Source organism: Mercenaria mercenaria, chromosome 15 (genome assembly GCF_021730395.1).
Source record: "Mercenaria mercenaria strain notata chromosome 15, MADL_Memer_1, whole genome shotgun sequence".
NCBI lineage: Eukaryota > Metazoa > Mollusca > Bivalvia > Venerida > Veneridae > Mercenaria > Mercenaria mercenaria.
The window spans coordinates 6,320,986-6,342,413 of NC_069375.1; the positions used below are offsets into that span (position 1 = coordinate 6,320,986).

The 21,428-nt window shown below is 35.8% G+C and overlaps 1 protein-coding gene across 1 annotated transcript; it reads left to right on the plus strand.

The window, feature by feature from the left end:
- The first annotated feature begins 16,628 nt into the window (after window positions 1-16,628).
- Window positions 16,629-19,598, plus strand: LOC128549191 (uncharacterized). The gene has a single exon (XM_053525714.1). The coding sequence runs from the start codon at window positions 16,629-16,631 to the stop codon at window positions 19,596-19,598; it is 2,970 nt and encodes a 989-aa protein (XP_053381689.1).
- Window positions 19,599-21,428: the final 1,830 nt, after the last annotated feature.

A 21,428-nucleotide genomic window follows, 5' to 3' on the forward strand; every position in this document is an offset into this window, starting at 1 on the left:
TTGCAGTGTCTTCTTAGGCAAGACACTTTATCTAGAGACTTACCCTGAGCCCTCTTTACACAAAGGAAACAATCTGTTTATAAACTGAAATTGTTGAGTGAATTCTAATCCTGTCTATATTATATAATATCGTAACAATGGAAAAGTAAACTGTCTATGTTTATTGCTATGTAGGATAACACAGTCATGCATCTAATTGCCCTGAAATTGTTTTCTTTGATTTTCTCATATTTCGAGATATTTTTCCTATACTTTGACGCATATTCATTGGTAGCAGTGATTGTTCTCTTTCCAGCAGTAGCTTTTTCAACATATTTTACCTTGTGAAATTCAGTGGGTTTTTACTTTTTCAAAAAAAAAACCGTCTGTTTGTTGACCAATTTCACTTAAACAAGTCCGCTTTCCCCAGAGCATGAACTGTTTTGATATTTACATATTCTTCTTTCAGATTGCTAATCCTTGCAGTAATTAAGCATGCTTTTTCATTCATGGCTAGATGTAAAATGCGCACGGTTTGCATTAGGTACTAGGGTCATAATAGTCACATAAGCCTGCAATAAAGCCTTAGCAAAGTTGTTACCATTTGTTTCCAAATAATTTACCAAGGATATTTTTCAGCTCAAATAACTCTTTTTTTTTCTTCAGAAAATGATATTTAAAATATTTTTTTCAGAATGTGTACTTTGATATGAAGTTAGCTACACATTAGTATTAAATAGGTTGTGTCTACTGGAATTTTGTATTTTTAATTCCACTGCCTACTTTATAATGATTGCCTTGAAGTCAACCCAGCTGTAAATGGATACCAGCAAACTGCTAGGGACAAGGTATAATTGGTTTTAACTGTTAGCGTAAACGGACCAGCAAGCCAACTTGAAGATGTGGTTGTGACAGGTGTGGCTTAGGCAGTTGTGGAATGCGTGACAGTTGTTGCGGTAGGTGTTGTGACAGGTGTGGCTGAAGCAGTTGTGGAATGCCTTGCAAGTTCGTCAGCTGTGGTAGACATCTGGTATGGTATGCGAGACTGGCCAGAACGCAATGGCTGATAGTATCAGCCACCATTCAGCATATACAGGTTAACATAAGAAATCAATGATAATACATTTAACTAATAGGAACAAACACATATTTAGACATATGTAGACGGACAGGTTACTAACGAACACACAGACAAGAGTCAAGCGACATGTAACATATGTTATTTATGATCAGATATCAATAATTTACATAAAAGAGTCATTGCCGTAGGAATTACTCCCCTTGTATAACAAACTATAACTTGAGATAATACATGCAATATTCAGAAATATAGATATGTGTGTAGACGGACAGACTGACAGACATTTATGTCAACAGACATTCTGGCAAGATTCAGGTTAACAAAGTAGGGTAATGCAGCTGAATTCATATACAACCAAGCAGAAAAAATAATAATGTTTATACAGAAATATGGTTAGAGTTCAATAACTCTTACATAAAAGAAACACTACTGACAGATGAATTGCTTACCTTGTACAACAAGATCTGATGTGACTTACATGCTGTGAAAATTTATGCAAACAATTAGCTTGACTCCATTCATATGTAAAGAAGACTGAAATAAGTAAGAATGTACAAAATGAAAACATTAATGTTCTTGTTCATGAAAGGGGATATCCCTATAACAAATTAATTAAAGCTTATTGATTTCAATTTTCTCTGCTATGCTATATACAGTATACATTATACAAAATGTACAGATTCTGAAATTTTCAACAGAATTATAAAGCGAGATAAATGTGGCTATCTTTAGTTTGATTTTCACGTTTGAGAGTATTTTACTTTATAAGCGCTTCTGCCAATTCGGGAAATCAGAATATTTTGTGTTTCCAAACCCCTATTATCTAAATTTTAACTACCTAGAACGGTGAAGTGGTAGCTTAGTGGCTTGTCATATAGTCGACTCGGACTTAATACTCTGACGAATCTTTATTTTCAGTAAACATTTTGAGGTGTAATTATATTCAATTTCATTCTTTTATTGTTATTTTGTGATAATTATTGTCATGTACTAAAGTAAATTTCATTTCAGTACCATTCATAAAGGTTTGTTAGCGGTAACTCTTGCTAGCCGTGGCAGTGATTTCCTGGAGTACACATTTTTCTAGCCAACAATAAGATACCATTATGACTTATTTCATTTGCACATGTACGGGTATATTGAACAATGACTGTGTATTCTATGAAATATTTTACACTTATTTGGAAAAAAGTATTGCTATACAAAAAACACTTCCGAATAGTTTTTTTATGTACTAGTTTATTATACACCTATATAAATTCTGTCAAAACAACAGCTTGCATTTAACAAGGAAATACGAACAGGTTGAATAAAATCCCGTATTGTACCTTCCAAAATCCCGTATTGTACCTTCCGTATTGTATGTTGCCGGCCTACTTTCATTATTATGCACAAACTGACACAGTTATATAAATAGCGCATATAAACACATCGCTCATTTCATTTTAACATAAACAAACATTTATGATTTCGTTCGATTACAAATAAACAAAGAAAACGATGGAGGTATATAATAAAAGGGTCATTACAACAGTAGCTAGATCTGGGATTATGTATTCGGCTCTCGTGGATTTAGCAAGGACGGACCACTTTCGGCGCATGCGCGCCTCGTGAGATCCGATCTGGCAAAAACCACTCGAGCCGAATACATCATCCCAGATAGAGCTACTGTTTTAATAACCCTATTATATTCTGTATCTGGATTCTCTGTAAGAGGAAATATTGTATATACTATACCTGGATTCTGTGTAAGAGAAAAATTGCATATTCTATATCTGGATTCTGTGTAAGAGAAAAATTGCATACTCTATATCTGGACTCTCTGTAAGAGGAAGCATTGTATACACTGTATCTGGATTCTCTGTAAGAAGAACATTACGTATAATGTATCTGGATTGTCTGTAAGTGATACGTTGCATATTTTATATCTTGACTCTCTGTAAGAGGAAGCATTACATACACTGTACCTGGATTCTATGTTAGAAAAACATTACATATACTGTATCTGGATTCTCTGTAAGGGAAACATCGCATATTCTATATCTGGACTCTCTGTAAGAGGAAAAATTGTATATTCTGTATCTGGATTATCTGTAAGAGGAAAACTGCATATCCTATATCTGGTTTCTTTGTAAGAAGAACATTACATATACTGTATCAGGATTCTCTGTAAGGGATGCATTGCATATTCTATATCTGGATTCTCTGTAAGAGGAAACATTGTATATTCTATATCTGGATTCTCTGTAAGAGGAAACATTGCATATTCTATATCTGGATTCTCTGTGAGAAAAAAATGCATATTCTATATCTGGATTCTCTGTAAGAGGAAACATTGCATATTCTATATCTGGATTCTCTGCAAGAGAAAAAAATGCATATTCTATATCTGGATTCTCCGTAAGAGAGAAAAAATGCATATTCTATATCTGGATTCTCTGTAAGAGGAAATAGTGCATATTCTATATCAGGATTCTCTTTAAGAGAAAATGCATATTCTATTTCTGGATTCTCTGCAAGAGGAAATATTTCATATTCTATATCAGGATTCTCTTTAAGAGAGAAATGCATATTCTATTTCTGGATTTTCTGTAAGAGAAAAAATACATATTCTATATCAGGATTATCTTTAACAGGAAACATTGCATATTCTATATCTGGATTCACTGTAAGAGGAAACATTGCATATTCTATATCTGGATTCTCTATGAGAGAGAAAATGTATATTTTGTTTCTGGATTCTCTGTAAGAGGAAATAATGCATATTCTATATCTGGATTCTCTGTAAGAGGAAACATTGCATATTCTATATCTGGATTCTCTGTGAGAGAGAAAATGCATATTCTGTATCTGGATTCTCTGTAAGAGGAAATAATTCATATTCTATATCAGGATTCTATGTAAGAGGAAACATTGCATATTCTATATCAGGATTCTCTTGAAGAGAAAAATGCATATTCTATATCATGATTCTCTGTAAGAGGAAATATTGCATATTCTGTATATGGGTTCTCTGAAAAAAGGAAATATTGTATGATATAATGTATCTTGATTCTCCGATAGAATACTGAAAGTACCTAGATAGAGATTCTTTGAAAGAAGATACATAATTTACGTAAAATCTTTATTCCCTGAATGAAGGAACATTGCATATACAAAATCTGGATTATCTGATGGATGTATGAGGGGCAATTATGAGCAATGTATACTATATTTATTCTGTCCATGCACTCATCCTGCTTTAATGTGTACTCGTCTTGCAATGCACTAAGAAAAAATTACACAGACAACATCTGTTTTAAAGTCTGTTAAAAACGGTACATACCGGAATCTTGCGTCTAGCTAGTGTAAACATAATACAGTATCGTAATTCAGTGGGGTGGGTGTTCGAGTTTCGAACCAAATCAGCTTCTGTTATAGATATTGTAGCTGTCCCGCTTCAACAGAGCTCCGTTTTAAACGGACTTATAATAATTTTGGTGAGACATTGCACTCTTCCTTCATAACAAATTCTATGTACGGCAAGTTCCACTCGCCTGCAACCGATTCTTGCTCTTGTTTACGAGTGGATTTGCCGAACTCAGAACATGAAGCTGGTCTATGGCAAACATATTATTCAACATCAAGCAAACATTGTTGTACTGTATACATTCATGATACCGGGTAACCACTGGTTGTACTGGGCAATAACACGTGCTGCTGCAGTCCATAACTCAAAGCTCAAAGCTAATAACTAACTGATGCTCTTTGATTTATTCACATGAAATAGCTCAAAAATGTTCAGTAAACAGTTAATAAGATAATGTAAACATACCTATCCATACATGATTATCAACACTTAATCCTTGGGTTGAAAAGTTGTGAATGAATTGAAATATGACCGGTACCGACTACTCAATTGTGTTTGTTTTGCAAACTTACCGTTACTATAGTATTGTCGCGTAATCCGTCAATGACATTCCACAACATCACGCTTTATCCGTGCATCACACATAAATATCCAATTCTGCCAACTATAAATAGATAGATCAGCTGATTTATATATGACGGTCACTAAGATATATTTTATCAAAATTGCGAAATTGCGTGTACCACCATTGGTTGGATTTTTTGGAAAAGTCATACTACTGTATAACATGTCATCCAACAGCTGACGGGACAAAAACATCCATATGTTATTATGTTACATCCAACCTGTCCCCAACGTTTTGTCTAATAATACGCTTGAAATAGAAATTGTTATTTCAGTGTAATCGTTTTCTTTTGCTACATTGCATTATAAATAATAAAATTTAGCTCTTATGATATAACTCGGTATACCAATAGCCGGCATTTTGCATGTGCCACTCGGCCAGTACTATGTCAAAATCTAAAATATAATACGAGGATTAACTTGTGATTTCATGTATTAAGTATCTGTTCCGGGATTTGTCGGATAATAGTCAAAGCATTTGGTCTCTAGGGGGATAGTCTTATCTGTTGACCGGTATGCCTTTCAGTAATTGTATGTTATTACACAATCTTCGGTTTCAATTAATGAGTATTTCTATACATTTGTATGACCGGTATGCCACTTAGTATTCGTATAATATTCTTTTGCTATATAGCATCATAAATAACAAATTTAGCTCATATAAAATAACTCGGTATACCAATAGCCGGCATTTTGCATGTGACACTTGACCAGCACTATGACAATATCTAAAATATAATACGAGGATTAATTTGTGTTCTTACCTATTAAGTATTTGTTCCAGGATTTGTCGGTTAACAGTCGACGCATTTGGCCTCTAGGTCGACATTCAGTAATCGTATGTTATTACACGATCTTCGGTTTCAACAAATGAGTATTTCAATCTATACATTTGTATGACCTGTATGCCATACATTTGTACGACAGGCATGTCATTTATATATATTATTTCACAATCGGCGGTTTCAGTTAATGAGCATTTTCTACACATTTGCTTAATAATCACAGAAATATGTACGTGTCGCATTACGGAATACAAGTTTTCTGTGATTTATATTTACGACTTTGAGTTTGAGTTGATCACTGTGGTTATTACATTCCTTGCTGTCAATTTCCGAATAGTAAATAATTGTACATAGTTCAAGCGTAATTATCGATGATTTTTTTTTACCAAGTAAAGTACAGTATAATGTCTTAGCGTACACATGTATATCCTAGCAAAAAATATGTACACATACCAGGCTTTATTTGTCATAAAATTCAGTGATAAAATTCCATGTCACGTAGTAACTATTGTTTTGTGTATCTTGTATTTTTGTTGATTATTCGTTTGTGTCTGATTTACCTCCCTTTCCAAACAAAGTAACACAACTTTTAGATCTGCTCTAGATATGTATAGCATTTTCTCTGTTTGTTTATGTAACTATTTACGAGTCCTTAGAATTCTTCTAGTAACAATTTTTTGTGTAAATTCGATGAACTTATTACCAATTAAAGTACAGTATACTGTCTTAGCGTACACATGTATATGCTAGCAAAATATGTATACATACCAGGCTTTATTTGTCATTTCAGTGATAAAATACCATGTCACGTAGCAGCTATTGTTTTGTGTATCTTGTATTTTTGTTGATTAATCGTTTGTGTCTGATTTACCTCCCTTCTTAAACAAAGTAGTACAACTTTTAGATCTGTTCCAGGAATGTATAACATTTTCTCTGTTTGTTTATGTAACAATTTACGAGTCCTTAGAATTCTTCTCGGAAGGCATTACTATATCCGCCTTTGATTTTTTTTTCTGTCTTCTCGCTCTAGACCTTTTTCTCATCAGTTGCAATTATCTCAGCATAACATTGTGCACTAACATCAAATGATATGTTATTTCTATTTACGTTTGCAGCCTTCATAGTTGTATATTACTTGAATCATTATCACATTTTTGAACTACTGTGTAACATCACGTATTTTACCAGTACCAGATGTAAGGAATATTCATCACTTCATAACTTAACATGAACAGTAAATCATTACGATAACGCTACATCTGTCCGTATTCATTTATTTAAAACATTGTCAAATGAACTTTTTAATAGTCTGCCAATATCTGAGGAAAATGTGACTTATGATGGCATTTTTTGTTAATGCTCGGATATTATTATAAAAGTGTTCCTTAGGATCAAACATTAAATTTAAAAGGGGCTGTCGCCTTATGGGGTTCCTCATTACAGTATAATGGGGTCAAAGGTCAAATGAGTGCATTTACAGATAAACTATACCGCTGTTCACTCATTTTATTTTCATAAAACATCTAAATTGGTTTAAATATTGTTTTTCAACGCTCTTTAGAATTTTGTAAATAAAACTGATGATAATATTAAAAATATATATATACATAATATATATATATTATATAGAATAATATATATCTAGGAAAAGTGGCATACGATGGCAAAGTGTGTTATACTTGACATGTTTGCCAATCTATATATGTAGATCAACTGCAAAAATATTTTTGGTACTGTCGTATCCAAGGGTTATTTTAATGTAATTTCAAGGTCACAGACATGTCAAGGTCAAAAATGAACTTTTGAAAATGACTTCTAAGGTACTAAAGGAAGCAAAATAGTGCATTTAATAATAATCAACTCAAGAACTTTTCTAACTCCACACCTGTTTTTTTTTTCTTTTGTCGCCAAATTTTGACAGATTTGAATGATGTTCTACACAATGTTTAATGATTATTTTATTATAATAAAACATAAAAACGATCATAGCCTGAATTATATTCATTTAACCGTAAGGGTAACAATAAGGTAACCCTTAAATTAAAGTCACATAATTAGTAAATTCGTCACAGCAGAAATTCAAAGTATCATATTCTGAATGTTCAACAATGTTTAGTTGAAATAGAACATCCGTCAATATTTTCAATATGAACATGTTAATTTTATATCAGGTTTATGATGTCATTAATGACACCAGTTAATGACAAAATTGTTTAATACTGCAGATGGCAGTAATTTCCGCATAGAGACCAGCACCAAGTTGCATCCATTCTGTGACGTTTTATTTTTAGGTTACCTTATTTGAACTGTCATATGGCTCAATGAATGTACGCACAGTTGATATCGCTGTTATGTTTATTTAATTGAACTGGTCATTAAACAATGTGTCCAATTTTCATTCAAATCTGTCAAAATTTGGCAAAGATAAAAACAAAAGTCAGGTAGCAATAAAATTTGAATTTAGGCTTTGAACTGACTATCAAAAGATTATTTACATACTGTACACCTTTTGATAAATGTGTGCGAAAGGAAAAATGTGGTTGGTTTTGAGGAGGAAGACTACAACGAAAATGAATTACATATAAATATATATAAAAATTATCACATAAACAGTTAAAATCACTTTACTGTCATGAATACAACCAAGTATTTTAGGTCAATAAGGAGAGCGCAGATCTTAGGATCGCGGGGTCGTAAGTTTGATCCCAAGGAGAGGTGTATGTTCTCCATGATAATTTGATAATAGACATTGTAAGGAGTAATTTCGTCCCCCACTTTTGAATCATATGGAAAAGTTGGCAGTTACTTGCGGGGAAAAGGCTAATACTTGTAGAGACTCCAGAAACACTGATTAGGTTAATTGACCGCCGTTACATGATTGAGATACTGTTGAAAGTAACATTTACATATATGGAATGCTTCTCCAACTTCTAAAGTAATCATTTCAATACTGGTGATGATTCATTTTATGATATATATTTATGTTAATTTGTCCACGCGGTGATTGTTAAATAGGACCATTTTAGAGGAATAACTGAAATATAGGTCACAATACACAGAACATGTACGGTAATAAACAAAACAGAACAGATCTGTAGGAATTCAACTAGTTACTCTATACACCATGTCTTTGATTTGCTGTAATTTGTTTCCTTTTTTACTAACAGTCAGACATTTATCATCATATTTTATGTATTTGTAATTTAATAAAGTAGAACATTTCAAGAACTATCAACGAAGCTCTTAATGCGATATCTGCATTATTTTATTCTAAAAATTCAGCACGCTATTTCTTTTTCGAATCTTGTAATTTTTGGCTTTGCTTCCACACTCTCACTTCCTGTTCAAAACAACAGTTGAAAACGAATCAGATCATAACAATTTACACTTCTGACACTTGGTTTCAGACAGGATGTCTTTAATTACATTATGAAAAGAAAGCTAGTATCTTGACACTGAAACATTAGTCATTCATATATTTTACAAATTAAAATGTAAAAATAAAGATATAAAAACATCAGAAAGGTTGCTTTAGATTTATTATAATAGTAACATTAAGGCAGATTCAGTGAAATATTGAAAATATACCTTTCGATATCTTCATGATTACTGACAGATGATGGTTCAGCTAATCAAAATGATGAATTATGGCCGTTCGATAGTAACTTAGAGATATACAATGTGTAAAAATAACTTTCTTCATGATTAGAAGACTGAGCATGAAAAAGAGATTTTAAATTCAAAACGATGGATTTATAATAAACAAATACTGTCGATTGAATATGTCAGGCTAAGACGTCTATAGCTTGTGCTCACATTTGTTTCATTTTATAACATCAGATTCCTTTGTGATACATTGGTAAGTTTGCTCTACCCGGTTCTATCACCAACCAAATACTTGGAAATCTAAAGGCGTTGTAACAGGCAAACAAACATGCTTACCCCTATATTCACAGTCATAAAGATAATACTAATAATATTCGATATACTTTCAAATTCACTGACAATTATTAAGCCTTTTTGAGTGTGACATTGATAGAACCAACATAAACAAACACTGGTAGTTACAAAATTGTAGATATTGAAAACACTTGAAGAGCGGTTACCAGTCCTTATAATAGACTAATGTTAATGTGCAAAGAAATATTTTTTAGCTGAATCAAAAATATGATGAGTACCATTTTCATGCTAATGAAATGAAAATAAAAACAACATAACATTTGCGGTTACCTAATATCTATATTCAACCTTTGATATCGCTTACTTTTTGTACATAGATGGTATTTCTAAACGCCCACGCATTCCTGAAATTACTACAGCACATGCGTAAACTACCGGAATAAATTTTTAATTGACAGGATAGACCATTTTAGGTAATGCTTGAGAGAATTTGCACACTTCATACTATCTCACAAACAGACTTAATATCAAACTGAGTTTGCTATCTTACGTCCTTGAGTTCTATGCTTCCGAAAGAATCTTTAGATCTGTCAATAGTTATTACAGTCAAACTATGTTCGCTAGTGCTCGAAGGGACAAGCAAAATGTGTTTGAGATATCAGTAGTACAAGCCAACGCGAAGTACACATAATATAGACCTGACAATGAGTTGGAGCCAAGAGTAGTACGCGAATAATCCTAATTCGAGCAAACGAAGTTTAACTGTACCAGTCTAATAATACGCGCCATAGAATTTTTCTACCTGTACTGTTCATACAGACAATCATATAGGCAATCAAATAGCCTTTTTAAAAAGTGTTAACCTGAAAATGGAAGTTTTAGAATATCAAACATGAAAAAGATAGCTTTTATAAATGAACAAAATATCAGAGCGTACGAAAAATTAAGCTCATTCTATAGAAATAACTCTATTGAATTTTGCCAGTCTCAAATGCAATAAATCTACACGAAGTAATTTATTTACTTCTAAAATTCATAATTATCACCGAAAAATTACAAGTTTATATTAAAAGGTAGCAAAAATGGCGAAAATCTGACGTTTATAACAAATATGCACTTATTGACCTTTGACCTTGTGCTGTGACCTTACTATGGCCCTTAGAAGGCGACAGCCCCCCTGAAACTTTTCCAATTTTTATAAAGTTAACAATGAACATGGCTGTCGGGCATTAACAAAAAATGCCATCAAAGGCAATTTCTAGGCCACTTTTCTGGATATATAGGCAGACTATAATGTAATTTTGTTGAATCTGTCCCTCGTAAAATCCCTTCATCTATTTGATACCAATGCTTTTCTATTTTTCTTTCTCACTATATTTTCTCTATTCCATCACGTTCACACCTGTCTCGTTTTCTCAGCCCAAAACTTGCTGGCAATTCCTTCTCACGCATCATAGTATTCCTGGTTTAGTTGTAATGCTTGTGGCGGCTTCTCAAGTCTTCCTACTGTTTGGACTGTTAATTACTTAGTTACATGAATAACAAAATCTCAAAAGAAGCCGTCATGCATTCATATAGATTCCAAGGGCGCTTCCCAATGTTTATGCATATCTTGTTTTTGATGCATTTTTCTAGTTTACCTGAAAATTCGTTCTCACTTTACACGTATATAATATATTTTCAAAAGCAGAAACACAACAAGCATCACCTACGAAAAGTCTCTGTGTACACTAAGAATTTTTATATTAACCTTCGTTTTACACAATTCATTCTCAAGGTTTTGTTTGTAGTAAACTTTTACACATGGTTATCTCTACTTCTGCTAACTGCTGGAGATGTTCACTCAAATCCAGGTCCAAGTTCCTCTTACTCATCGGTGTCTTCCACATCAACAGAAATGATAAACATTCCAAATCATCTCTCTTTTATCCACTTCAATGTTCAAAGTATAGAGCACAAACTTGATATCCTTTACACAGAACTATGTGACTTTGACATTCTCGCCTTTTCAGAAACTTGGCTTAACAATTCTGTCCCTACAGAAGATCTGCTATTATCATCTTTTCATACGCCTGAACGCAGAGATCGGGTGGGTGATACCCACGGCGGAGTTATCTTGTATATTAAAGACAGTCTTCACTATCGGAGGAGGCTTGATTTAGAGTTGAATCGTTTGGAATGTATATGGGTGGAAATAACGTTATACAGTAACAGACATATTCTCTTCGGAGTGTTTTATCGTCCTCCAAATTCTGATACTATTTACAACAATCTTGCTGAGGATTCTATCGGTCTTGCAATTGATACAAATATATCTGATGTCATAATAACCGGTGACTTCAACTACAATGTATTCAGTCCGATAACAAATCGCAAAGTTACTTCAGTCACACAACGATTTAATCTTGAGCAACCAATTGATCAGCCAACTCATTTTACCGAACACTCCGAATCTTTGATTGATCTTATTTTTGTTTCCAACAAGAACAAAGTTCTCTATTCTGGTGTTGGTGAACACTTTCTTGACCAAGAACAAATATATCACACTCCTGTATTTGGACTTCTTAAATTTCAAAAACCAAAACGCCACTGCTTTGATAGACTTATTTGGGAATACGATCGCGGTGACTATGATAGTTTGAGAGATGCTGTCAAAAATCATCCATGGGATAACTACATTGATGTAGATATCAACACATATGCCAATAAAGTAATAACAACTATATCTGACCTTGCAAAACAAAACATTCCTAACAAGACTATTAAAGTAAGACCCCTTGATGTACCTTGGATGACAAATGACATTCGAAGAAATATACGTAAACGCAAACGTTTATACAGAAAGGCCAGAATAACATCAACACAACACTACTGGCAAAAGTTTAGAACAGTTCGAAATGAAACAATCCTAATGATACGCGAGGCCAAATCAAATTATTTTCTTAAACTTTCTGACAAACTCAAACGCGGTTCTCTATCGTCCAAGGATTGGTGGAAAACTCTTAAATCCTTTATTTCTAAACCAAATAAGATAAACATTCCCCCTCTTCAAGACCTTAACACCACCCAAACAACATACTCTGACCTTGATAAGGCTAATCTTCTTAACGACAACTTTGTTTAACAAAGAAATATTGACGGCGACAATAGAGAAGCACCTGACCTTGGCCCTCCCAACTCCTTGTCCTTTCTATCTGATCTAATTCTACGCCCAGTCGAAGTTGAAGATGTCCTCAAATCATTACAAGTTGACAAAGCAGCTGGACCAGATGGTATCAGTAACATACCCCTACGAGAAATTTCACATGAGCTCTCCTTCCCTCTTTGTAAATTATTCAATGCATCTTTACAATCTTGTACACTGCCGTCAGCTTGGAAAGAGGCCCATGTAACTGCTATTCACAAGAAAGGCGATGCATCACTTCCAAGCAATTATCGGCCAATTTCTCTTTTAAACACAACTGAAAAGGTGTTCGAACGTCTGGTTTTTAAGCACGTCTTTAATCATCTTCAAGATATCAACTTTCTAACTACAGCTCAGTCCGGTTTCATTCCTGGTGACTCTACTGTCAATCAACTGGTCCTCATTTACGAAACACTTTGCAAAATCTTGATGATGGGCTGGACGTTCGTGTCGTTTTCTTTGACATAAGTAAAGCCTTTGACAAAGTATGGCACAAAGGTCTTTTATCCAAGCTAGAATATGCAGGTATTACTGGACCCTTGCTCTCTTGGTTTCAAAGTTATCTATCAGATAGGCGTCAACGGGTTATACTTCCTGGCACTCAGTCATCATGGGCTCACATTAAAGCAGGAGTTCCCCAGGGGTCAATCTTGGGACCTCTGCTATTTCTTATCTTTATTAATGATATTGTACATAAATACGATCTTGTATAAATCTCTTTGCAGATGACACTAGCCTCTATGTAATAGTAGAACAGCCTGATTCAGCCGCAACTCTTCTACAGTCAGATATCCAGACAATCTCGTCCTGGGCCAACAAATGGTTAGTAACATTCAATCCATCTAAATCTGAATCTCTTCTTGTAACCAGAAAACTTAACCGTCCGCAACATCCGCCTCTACATATGTTCAACCAAGAAATACCTGGGGTCCTTGAGCATAAACACCTTGGTGATTTTCTTTCTAGTGATTGTACATGGCATAAACATATCGATTACATCACAGACAAAGCATGGAAACGTTGTCAGAACAATTCGTAGCTGCCTGTTGCAAAACGGCGTTAAACCAGAAGTTGTAAATGTATACTGTATGCTAGCTTAAACAGCAGCTTAAAATAAGTTTATCTATACGCTATATTGTACGGCTTGTTAAACCTAGTTGATAAAATAATCACTGCAGTATATAGAGAGAGAGAGTGGGCAAAATAATTAGGTGTTGACAGGTACATGGAATTTTACACAATTTTATGAGAGTTTATCAGTTTTGGTCGCGCTTTAGCGAGAGAAAGTCGCATGTTATACATGCAGTATTTCATTGTTGTTTAGAGTCAGTTGATGGCTCGAATTTTTGAAGGAAATATTTGTTTCTTGATTTATTTGTTGGAGATTGTGAGGTACATTTTATTGTATATAATTGTTGAGTTGCTCTGCGAATATTTTGGTTGTTTGGGTGTTTAATCGTGGTTTTGTTTTGAAGCTGATACTTGGTTGTTGAAGGTTGGAATTGTAGGTTCTTTTGTGAATTAAAGTTTATGATTTGGCTGGTTGTTTGAATGTGTGTGTTGATGGGTTCTTTTGTGTTTTAGAGGTGTATAAATTGATTTTCTGCAGTTTGGTGGTGTATCGTTCGAATATATATATTGCTCCGAGTTTTGCAGATTAATTGTTTGGTTTTGAATGGTTGTTGGTTGAAGCTTGTGCTGGCCGAGCATAAGTACAGAGATACTTGCGATTTTTTGTATATCATATATACCTGCGTACATGTGATAAAGTTTGACGAAAAGCGGTGCAAATTTAGTTATACATGTATACAGAATGTTTGTGGTGTGTGTTTGATCTAGGTGTAAATAATACGTCAGCATGCTTAAGTATATAATGTATATACAGTGAAAAATATAAAGAAAAACTACAAAATAATACACACAAGAAAATACATAAGGAAACAATTAAGTGCTAGTTTCCGAAGTAAAGATTAGCCATAGTCAGGCGGTGCATATTACCTCCCTAACCGTTGGTAACGCCTCGCACCGGCCACCATCAAATCCTGACAAACTGGGGGCTCGTCCGGGATCTTTACCAAATTGGTAAATAACTAGCAAAATATTGTTTGAATGCATGTTAAAATATTGTGTTATTTAACGGTGTTTTGAAATACTGAAAAAGTGTTCAAACGGCGTTCAACATATTTTTTTTCAATTGAATGGTATTAGTTGAATACTGAAATTTTAATGATGGATTATGATAAATGGGTTTCATTGGGCGAGAGATTAGGCTTAAAGGAAGATGCCTTACTAGAATACGTGCAGAAGAAAGAAGCTGAATGTCTTGAGAGGGACGAACGTAGGGAACGGCGCGACCAGGAACGTCGGCGCATAGATGCTGAAACAGAGGAAAAGAAACGTTTATTCGAGCTTGAAAAGATGAGGCCGAGAAGCAGAAGCATATAGAGCTCAAACTCAGAGAGCAAGAAATTGAACTTATGCGACTGAAAATTGAAGCAGGGGCGTCAGCCGATATCAAGCCTTCTGTTGAGGCACCGCATAACAGAGGTCTTAGGCCAAAGCTTCCAAAATTTGAAGAGAATAAAGACGACACGGATGCTTATCTTGAACGGTTTGAAAGATTTGCACGTAGCCAAGAATGGAAAGAAGATACTTGGGCCATAAGCTTGAGTTCCTTGTTAACCGGGAAGGGTCTTGAAGTATACACTAGTATGCCCCCGGAACAAGCTACAGATTACCAGTTATTGAAAACAGCCGTTCTTAAAAGATACCAGCTTACCGAAGAAGGTTTTCGGGCTAAATTTAGAGAAGGTAAACCACAGCAAGGGGAGACGGTATTTCAATTCATGGCTCGTCTTGACAGATACTTTAGCAGATGGACGGAAATGGCGGAGGCCACAGATACTTACGACAAGTTGAAAGACTTAATTATTAGAGAGCAGTTTACTAGAACCTGTTCACCGGACTTAGCGCTTTTCCTTAAAGAAAGGAAACCTAAAAGCCGCAATGACGTCATTACTCTGGCAGAGCAGTACATAGAAGCTCACGGTGGTACGATTACGTACAGTAAGAATCCCAAATGTAATAATAACTCCAATAAATTCACCCCACACCCAGTTCAGTTGCCAACCCCAAAGCCCCCGTCCTATGATAAGGCAGTGCATAAGAAAGTCACATGTTTTATTTGCAAAAGAGATGGTCACATTGCGAAAGATTGCCGTGATGAAAACAGAAAACGATATGGTGCAGCTGGGATGATGTACAGAGGTCAAAATGGTGGTAGTTACCGCGATAGGCGTGATCCGTCACCAAAGAATTGGCGCATGGGGCCGACAGAAAATAAGCGTGATGGTAGACCAGGTAATGAGAAAATATCCGGCATGTGCATGTCACTTCCTCGGCAAAGCTCATACGAAGGTTGCATAGAAAAGGGGAAGCTCAAGCTAGTTAATGGAAATTCAGTTCCAGTAGTTACTAGTAGCTGTACTATCGAAACATTAGAAGGTGAAAGGCAGTTAGACTTGAAGCAGGATTATGTCGGAGACCAAGAAGTTAAAGTACTTAGAGACACAGGGTGTGAGTTAGCAGTTGTTAGAAAGAAGTTGGTTACAGAAGATCAAATGTTGAAGAAAAACTGCGTAATGATAGCAATTGACGGACGTGCAAGATTAGTCCCTATGGCAAAAATTAACATTGACACTATACTTCAGTGGTGAAATAGAGGCCATGGTTTTAGAAACCGTAATTTGTGATTTAGTATTAGGCAACATTAGTGGCGTGCTAGATAAACCAGATGACAAATGGGTTGGTCGTGATGCTAGAAAGGTAGAAGCAACGGACACAGATGTAGCTGCTGTAGTCACAAGGGCACAAGCGGAGAAGGAGAAGAAGCCTATGAAGCCACTTAAGGTACCTGTAATTAAAGAAGATGAAATAACGGTTGAGTTGCTTAAGAAAGCACAGTCAGAGGATAAGTCATTGAACAGATTATGGAGATACGCCGAAGAGAAAAAGATAAAGGCGACAAAAGGTGGCAATAAGTACAGATACGAGATAAGCAAAGACGTATTGTACAGGATCTTTGAGTCAGTGAAGGGCGATAAGAAAGTAGAAACCAAGCAGATAGTGGTCCCGAAGATATACCAGAAGCGTGTTATGTCTTTAGCACATGAATCTATAGTGGGTGGACATCTTTCAGTTCGCAAGACTATAGACATAATACAGTCAAGCTTTCATTGGCCAGGAATATCAAGCGACGTCACAAGGTTTTGTCGTTCATGCGATATTTGCCAGAAAACAGTACCGAAGAGTAAAGTTCAGAAGGTACCGCTTGGTGAGATGCCAATCATCGATGCTCCATTTCAACGGGTTGCTGTTGATTTGATTGGGCCAATTTCGCCTGTTTCAGAAAAAGGAAATATCTTGACAGTAGTTGATTATGCTACGCGTTATCCAGAAGCAGTTGCTTTACCAAGAATAGTGACAGAAAATGTTGCAGAAGCATTGTTAGACATATTCTCGAGAGTAGGTTTTCCTTCTGAAATTTTAAGCGACAGAGGCAGCCAGTTTACATCGCAACTTATGGAAGAAGTATGCAGACTCGTGTCCCTTAAACAGTTGTTTACGACACCTTACAACCCGAAATGTAATGGCCTTTGTGAGAGAATGAATGGAATTCTCAAAAGTATGCTTAAGAAAATGTGCGAAGAGAGACCCAAAGACTGGGATCGATATATATCCGCTGTATTATTCGCATACGGGGAAGTCCCACAAGGCAGTACAGGATTTTCCCCATTTGAATTGTTATATGGTAGAACAGTGAGAGGTCCAATGCAGGCACTGAAGGAACTTTGGACAGAAAGCGAAGTTCCAGAAACCAGGAACACGTATGAATACGTGCTAGATCTACAAAACAGACTAGAAGAAACGTGCAGAATTGCAAGGGAGAGTCTCAGCAATGCACAAGTAGAATACAAACATCATTATGATAAAAAGGCAAGAGCACGAAGTCTCGAGCAAGGAGACAAAGTTTTAGTCCTGCTGCCTACATCTCACAACAAACTCATGTTGCAGCGGAAGGGTCCATTTGAAGTAGCTGAAGTTGTAAACAAATTTTATTATAAAGTGAAGATAGGTGACAGAGTAGGTGTTTACCACATAAACCTTTTGAAGAAATATGAGGAGAGAGAAGATAAGGTATGTGCAAGTGTAGCAGTTATAGAAGCAGAGATTGAAAGTGAAACTGGTGTAGTTGACGATGAGAGTTTACTGAACTTAGTAAACACCAGTGGTACAGAGACGTACAGAGATGTTTGTGTAAATGAGCTGTTGTCTAGAGAGCAGAAAGCTGAAGTGTATGCTCTGCTTGAAGAATTTAAAGATATATTCACTGATGTACCAGGGACAACTGACCTTGAACAACACAAGATTGATTTGACTGATGAGACACCGATACGTGTTAAGCAGTACACTATACCTTACGCAAAGAGAAAAGACGTTGAAAACGAAATTAAGAATATGTTAGAAGCTGGAGTCATAGAACCTGCAAATTCAGATTACAACTCCCCGGTTGTTCTTGTGAAGAAGAAAGATAATACAAACCGCTTTTGTATAGACTTCAGACGCATTAATTCTTTCACGAGGTTCGACACGGAACCTATGGGTAATGTAGAGGATATTATGGCGAAGTTGAGAGAAGACAACTACTTCACAAAGATTGACCTGACCAAAGGTTATTGGCAGATACCAATAGAAGAAAAGTCGAGGCATTTGACCGCATTCTCTACTCCAGAAGGCAGTTACCAGTTCAGAAAAATGCCGTTCGGAATGGTAAATTCTGGGGCAACATTCAATCGAACGATGAGGAAGTTGTTGGCTGGCATCAAAGATGCAGATAATTATGTGGACGATGTCCTTGGACACACTATAACATGGGAGAGACACGTGATGATGTTGAGAAATGTATTCACCAGAATACGGGAAGCAAGATTGACAGTAAAGCCATCAAAATGTATGATTGGATTTGGTAGTATTTCGTTTACCGGCCACGTTGTAGGTGACGGCACGATGCAAATGGAGGACGATAAGTTGGACAAGATACGTAGTGCTGAGAGACCAGAAACTAAGAAGCAACTTAGGTCATTCCTTGGTTTGGCGGGATACTACAGGAAATTCATTGGGTCCTTCGCCGCCCCTTTGACAGACCTTATGAAGAAAGGTCAACCAAACAAAATAGTCTGGAGGCCAGACCATGAAACCGCCTTCAGGACACTGAAGCAATTATTGACTCGTGCGCCGATATTACGTTTGCCAGACTTCTCCAAACCGTTTGTCTTGCAGTGTGATGCTTCGGATACTGGGGTTGGAGCAGCACTTCCACAAAGGTTTGATGACGGGTTGTTTCCTATTGCATATGCAAGCAAGAAGCTGTTGAAACGGGGAAAGAACTACTCAGTAATAGAAAGGGAATGCCTAGCTATGGTTTTTGGAATTAAGAAATTCCACAAGTACCTGTATGGACAACAGTTTGAACTACAAACTGATCACGCACCTTTGACCTACATTCAAAAATGTAAAGTTGAAAGCGGTCGAATTATGAGATGGGCCTTGTTCTTGCAGAACTACAAGTTCCGAATCGAGGCTGTCAAAGGAACAGACAACGTCTGTGCAGATTACCTGAGTAGACTTTATACCTGAGGGGTTAGTGTCGAATTATTCTTTGTATTTGGAAAACAGTTGAGTGTTTTCTTGAGTGGGGGCTGTCAGAACAGTTCGTAGCTGCCTGTTGCAAAACGGCGTTAAACCAGAAGTTGTAAATTTATACTGTATGCTAGCTTAAACAGCAGCTTAAAATAAGTTTATCTATACGCTATATTGTACGGCTTGTTAAACCTAGTTGATAAAATAATCACTGCAGTATATATAGAGAGAGAGTGGGCAAAATAATTATGTGTTTTACACAATTTTGTGAGAGTTTATCAGTTTTGGTCGCGCTTTAGCGAGAGAAAGACGCATGTTATACATGCAGTATTTCATTGTTGTTTAGAGTCAGTTGATGGCTCGATTTTTTGAAGGAAATATTTGTTTCTTGATTTATTTGTTGGAGATTGTGGGGTACATTTTATTTTACATAATTGTTGAGTTGCTCTGCGAATATTTTGGTTGTTTGGGTGTTTAATCGTGGTTTTGTTTTGAAGCTGACACTTGGTTGTTGAAGGTTGGAATTGTTGGTTCTTTTGTGAATTGAAGTTTATGATTTGGCTGGTTGTTTGAATGTGTGTGTTGATGGGTTCTTTTGTGTTTTAGAGGTGTATAAATTGATTTTCTGCAGTTTGGTGGTGTATCGTTCGAATATATATATTGCTCCGAGTTTTGCAGATTAATTGTTTGGTTTTGAATGGTTGTTGGTTGAAGCTTGTGCTGGCCGAGCATAAGTATTGAGATACTTGCGATTTTTTGTATGTCATATATACCTGCGTACATGTGATAAAGTTTGACGAAAAGCGGTGCAAATTTAGTTATACTTGTATACAGAATGTTTGTGGTGTGTGTTTGATCTAGGTGTAAATAATACGTCAGCATGCTTAAGTATATAATGTATATACAGTGAAAAATATAAAGAAAAACTACAAAAAAATACACACAAGAAAATACATAAGGAAACAATTAAGTGCTAATTTCCGAGGTAAAGATTAGCCATAGTCAGGCGGTGCATATTACCTCTCTAACCGTTGGTAACGCCTCGCACCGGCCACCATCAAATCCTGACAAACGTGTTAACATCATGCGTAAATTAAAGTACTCACTAGATCGTAAATCCATAGAAGTTATTTATACATCTTTTATTCGGCCAGTATTAGAGTATGCTGACGTTGTTTGGAGCAATTGTGCCCAGTACGAATTCAATCAACTTGACAAAATTCAAAACTAGTGTGCACGTATTGCTTCTGGGACAACAAAACTTATGTCTTTGGAAAATCTACACCAGGAAATCAATTGGGAACCCCTATCGGAAAGAAGATATAAACACAAACTCGTTATATTCTATAAAATGCAGGCAAATCAAACACCCGATTATCTCTCATCTTTGATTCCCGACGCTGGAAACCCACGATACTCACTAAGAAACTCTAATGACATACATAATATACATGCCAAATCTGCTTTATATTACAACTCCTTTTTACCTTCAGTCATTCGTGATTGGAACCAACTACCAGCAGACGTTCGCAACTGCTCAACTTTGTCAGCCTTTAAAAGTCAAATTTACAAGAACAAAACGAAAACGCCACAGTATTATTACGTTGGTAGCAGAAAACTCCAAATTCTTCACACACGACTTCGCACTAAATGCAGTTCCCTCAATCATCACCTCTTTATGAAAAAACATTTCTCCGTCTCCTTTATGCACGTGTGGAAAAATTGAATCAAACTTCCATTTCCTTTTCGAATGTAGATTATACAGTGCTTGCCGTAACGTCTTACTACTTAATCTACAAAACTATGAGATTGATCTCAACACATTGC

Coding starts and splice junctions, on each gene's coding strand:
- LOC128549191 (XM_053525714.1), top strand. CDS start 16,629: ATGGTTTTAGAAACCGTAATTTGTGATTTAGTATTAGGCAACATTAGT.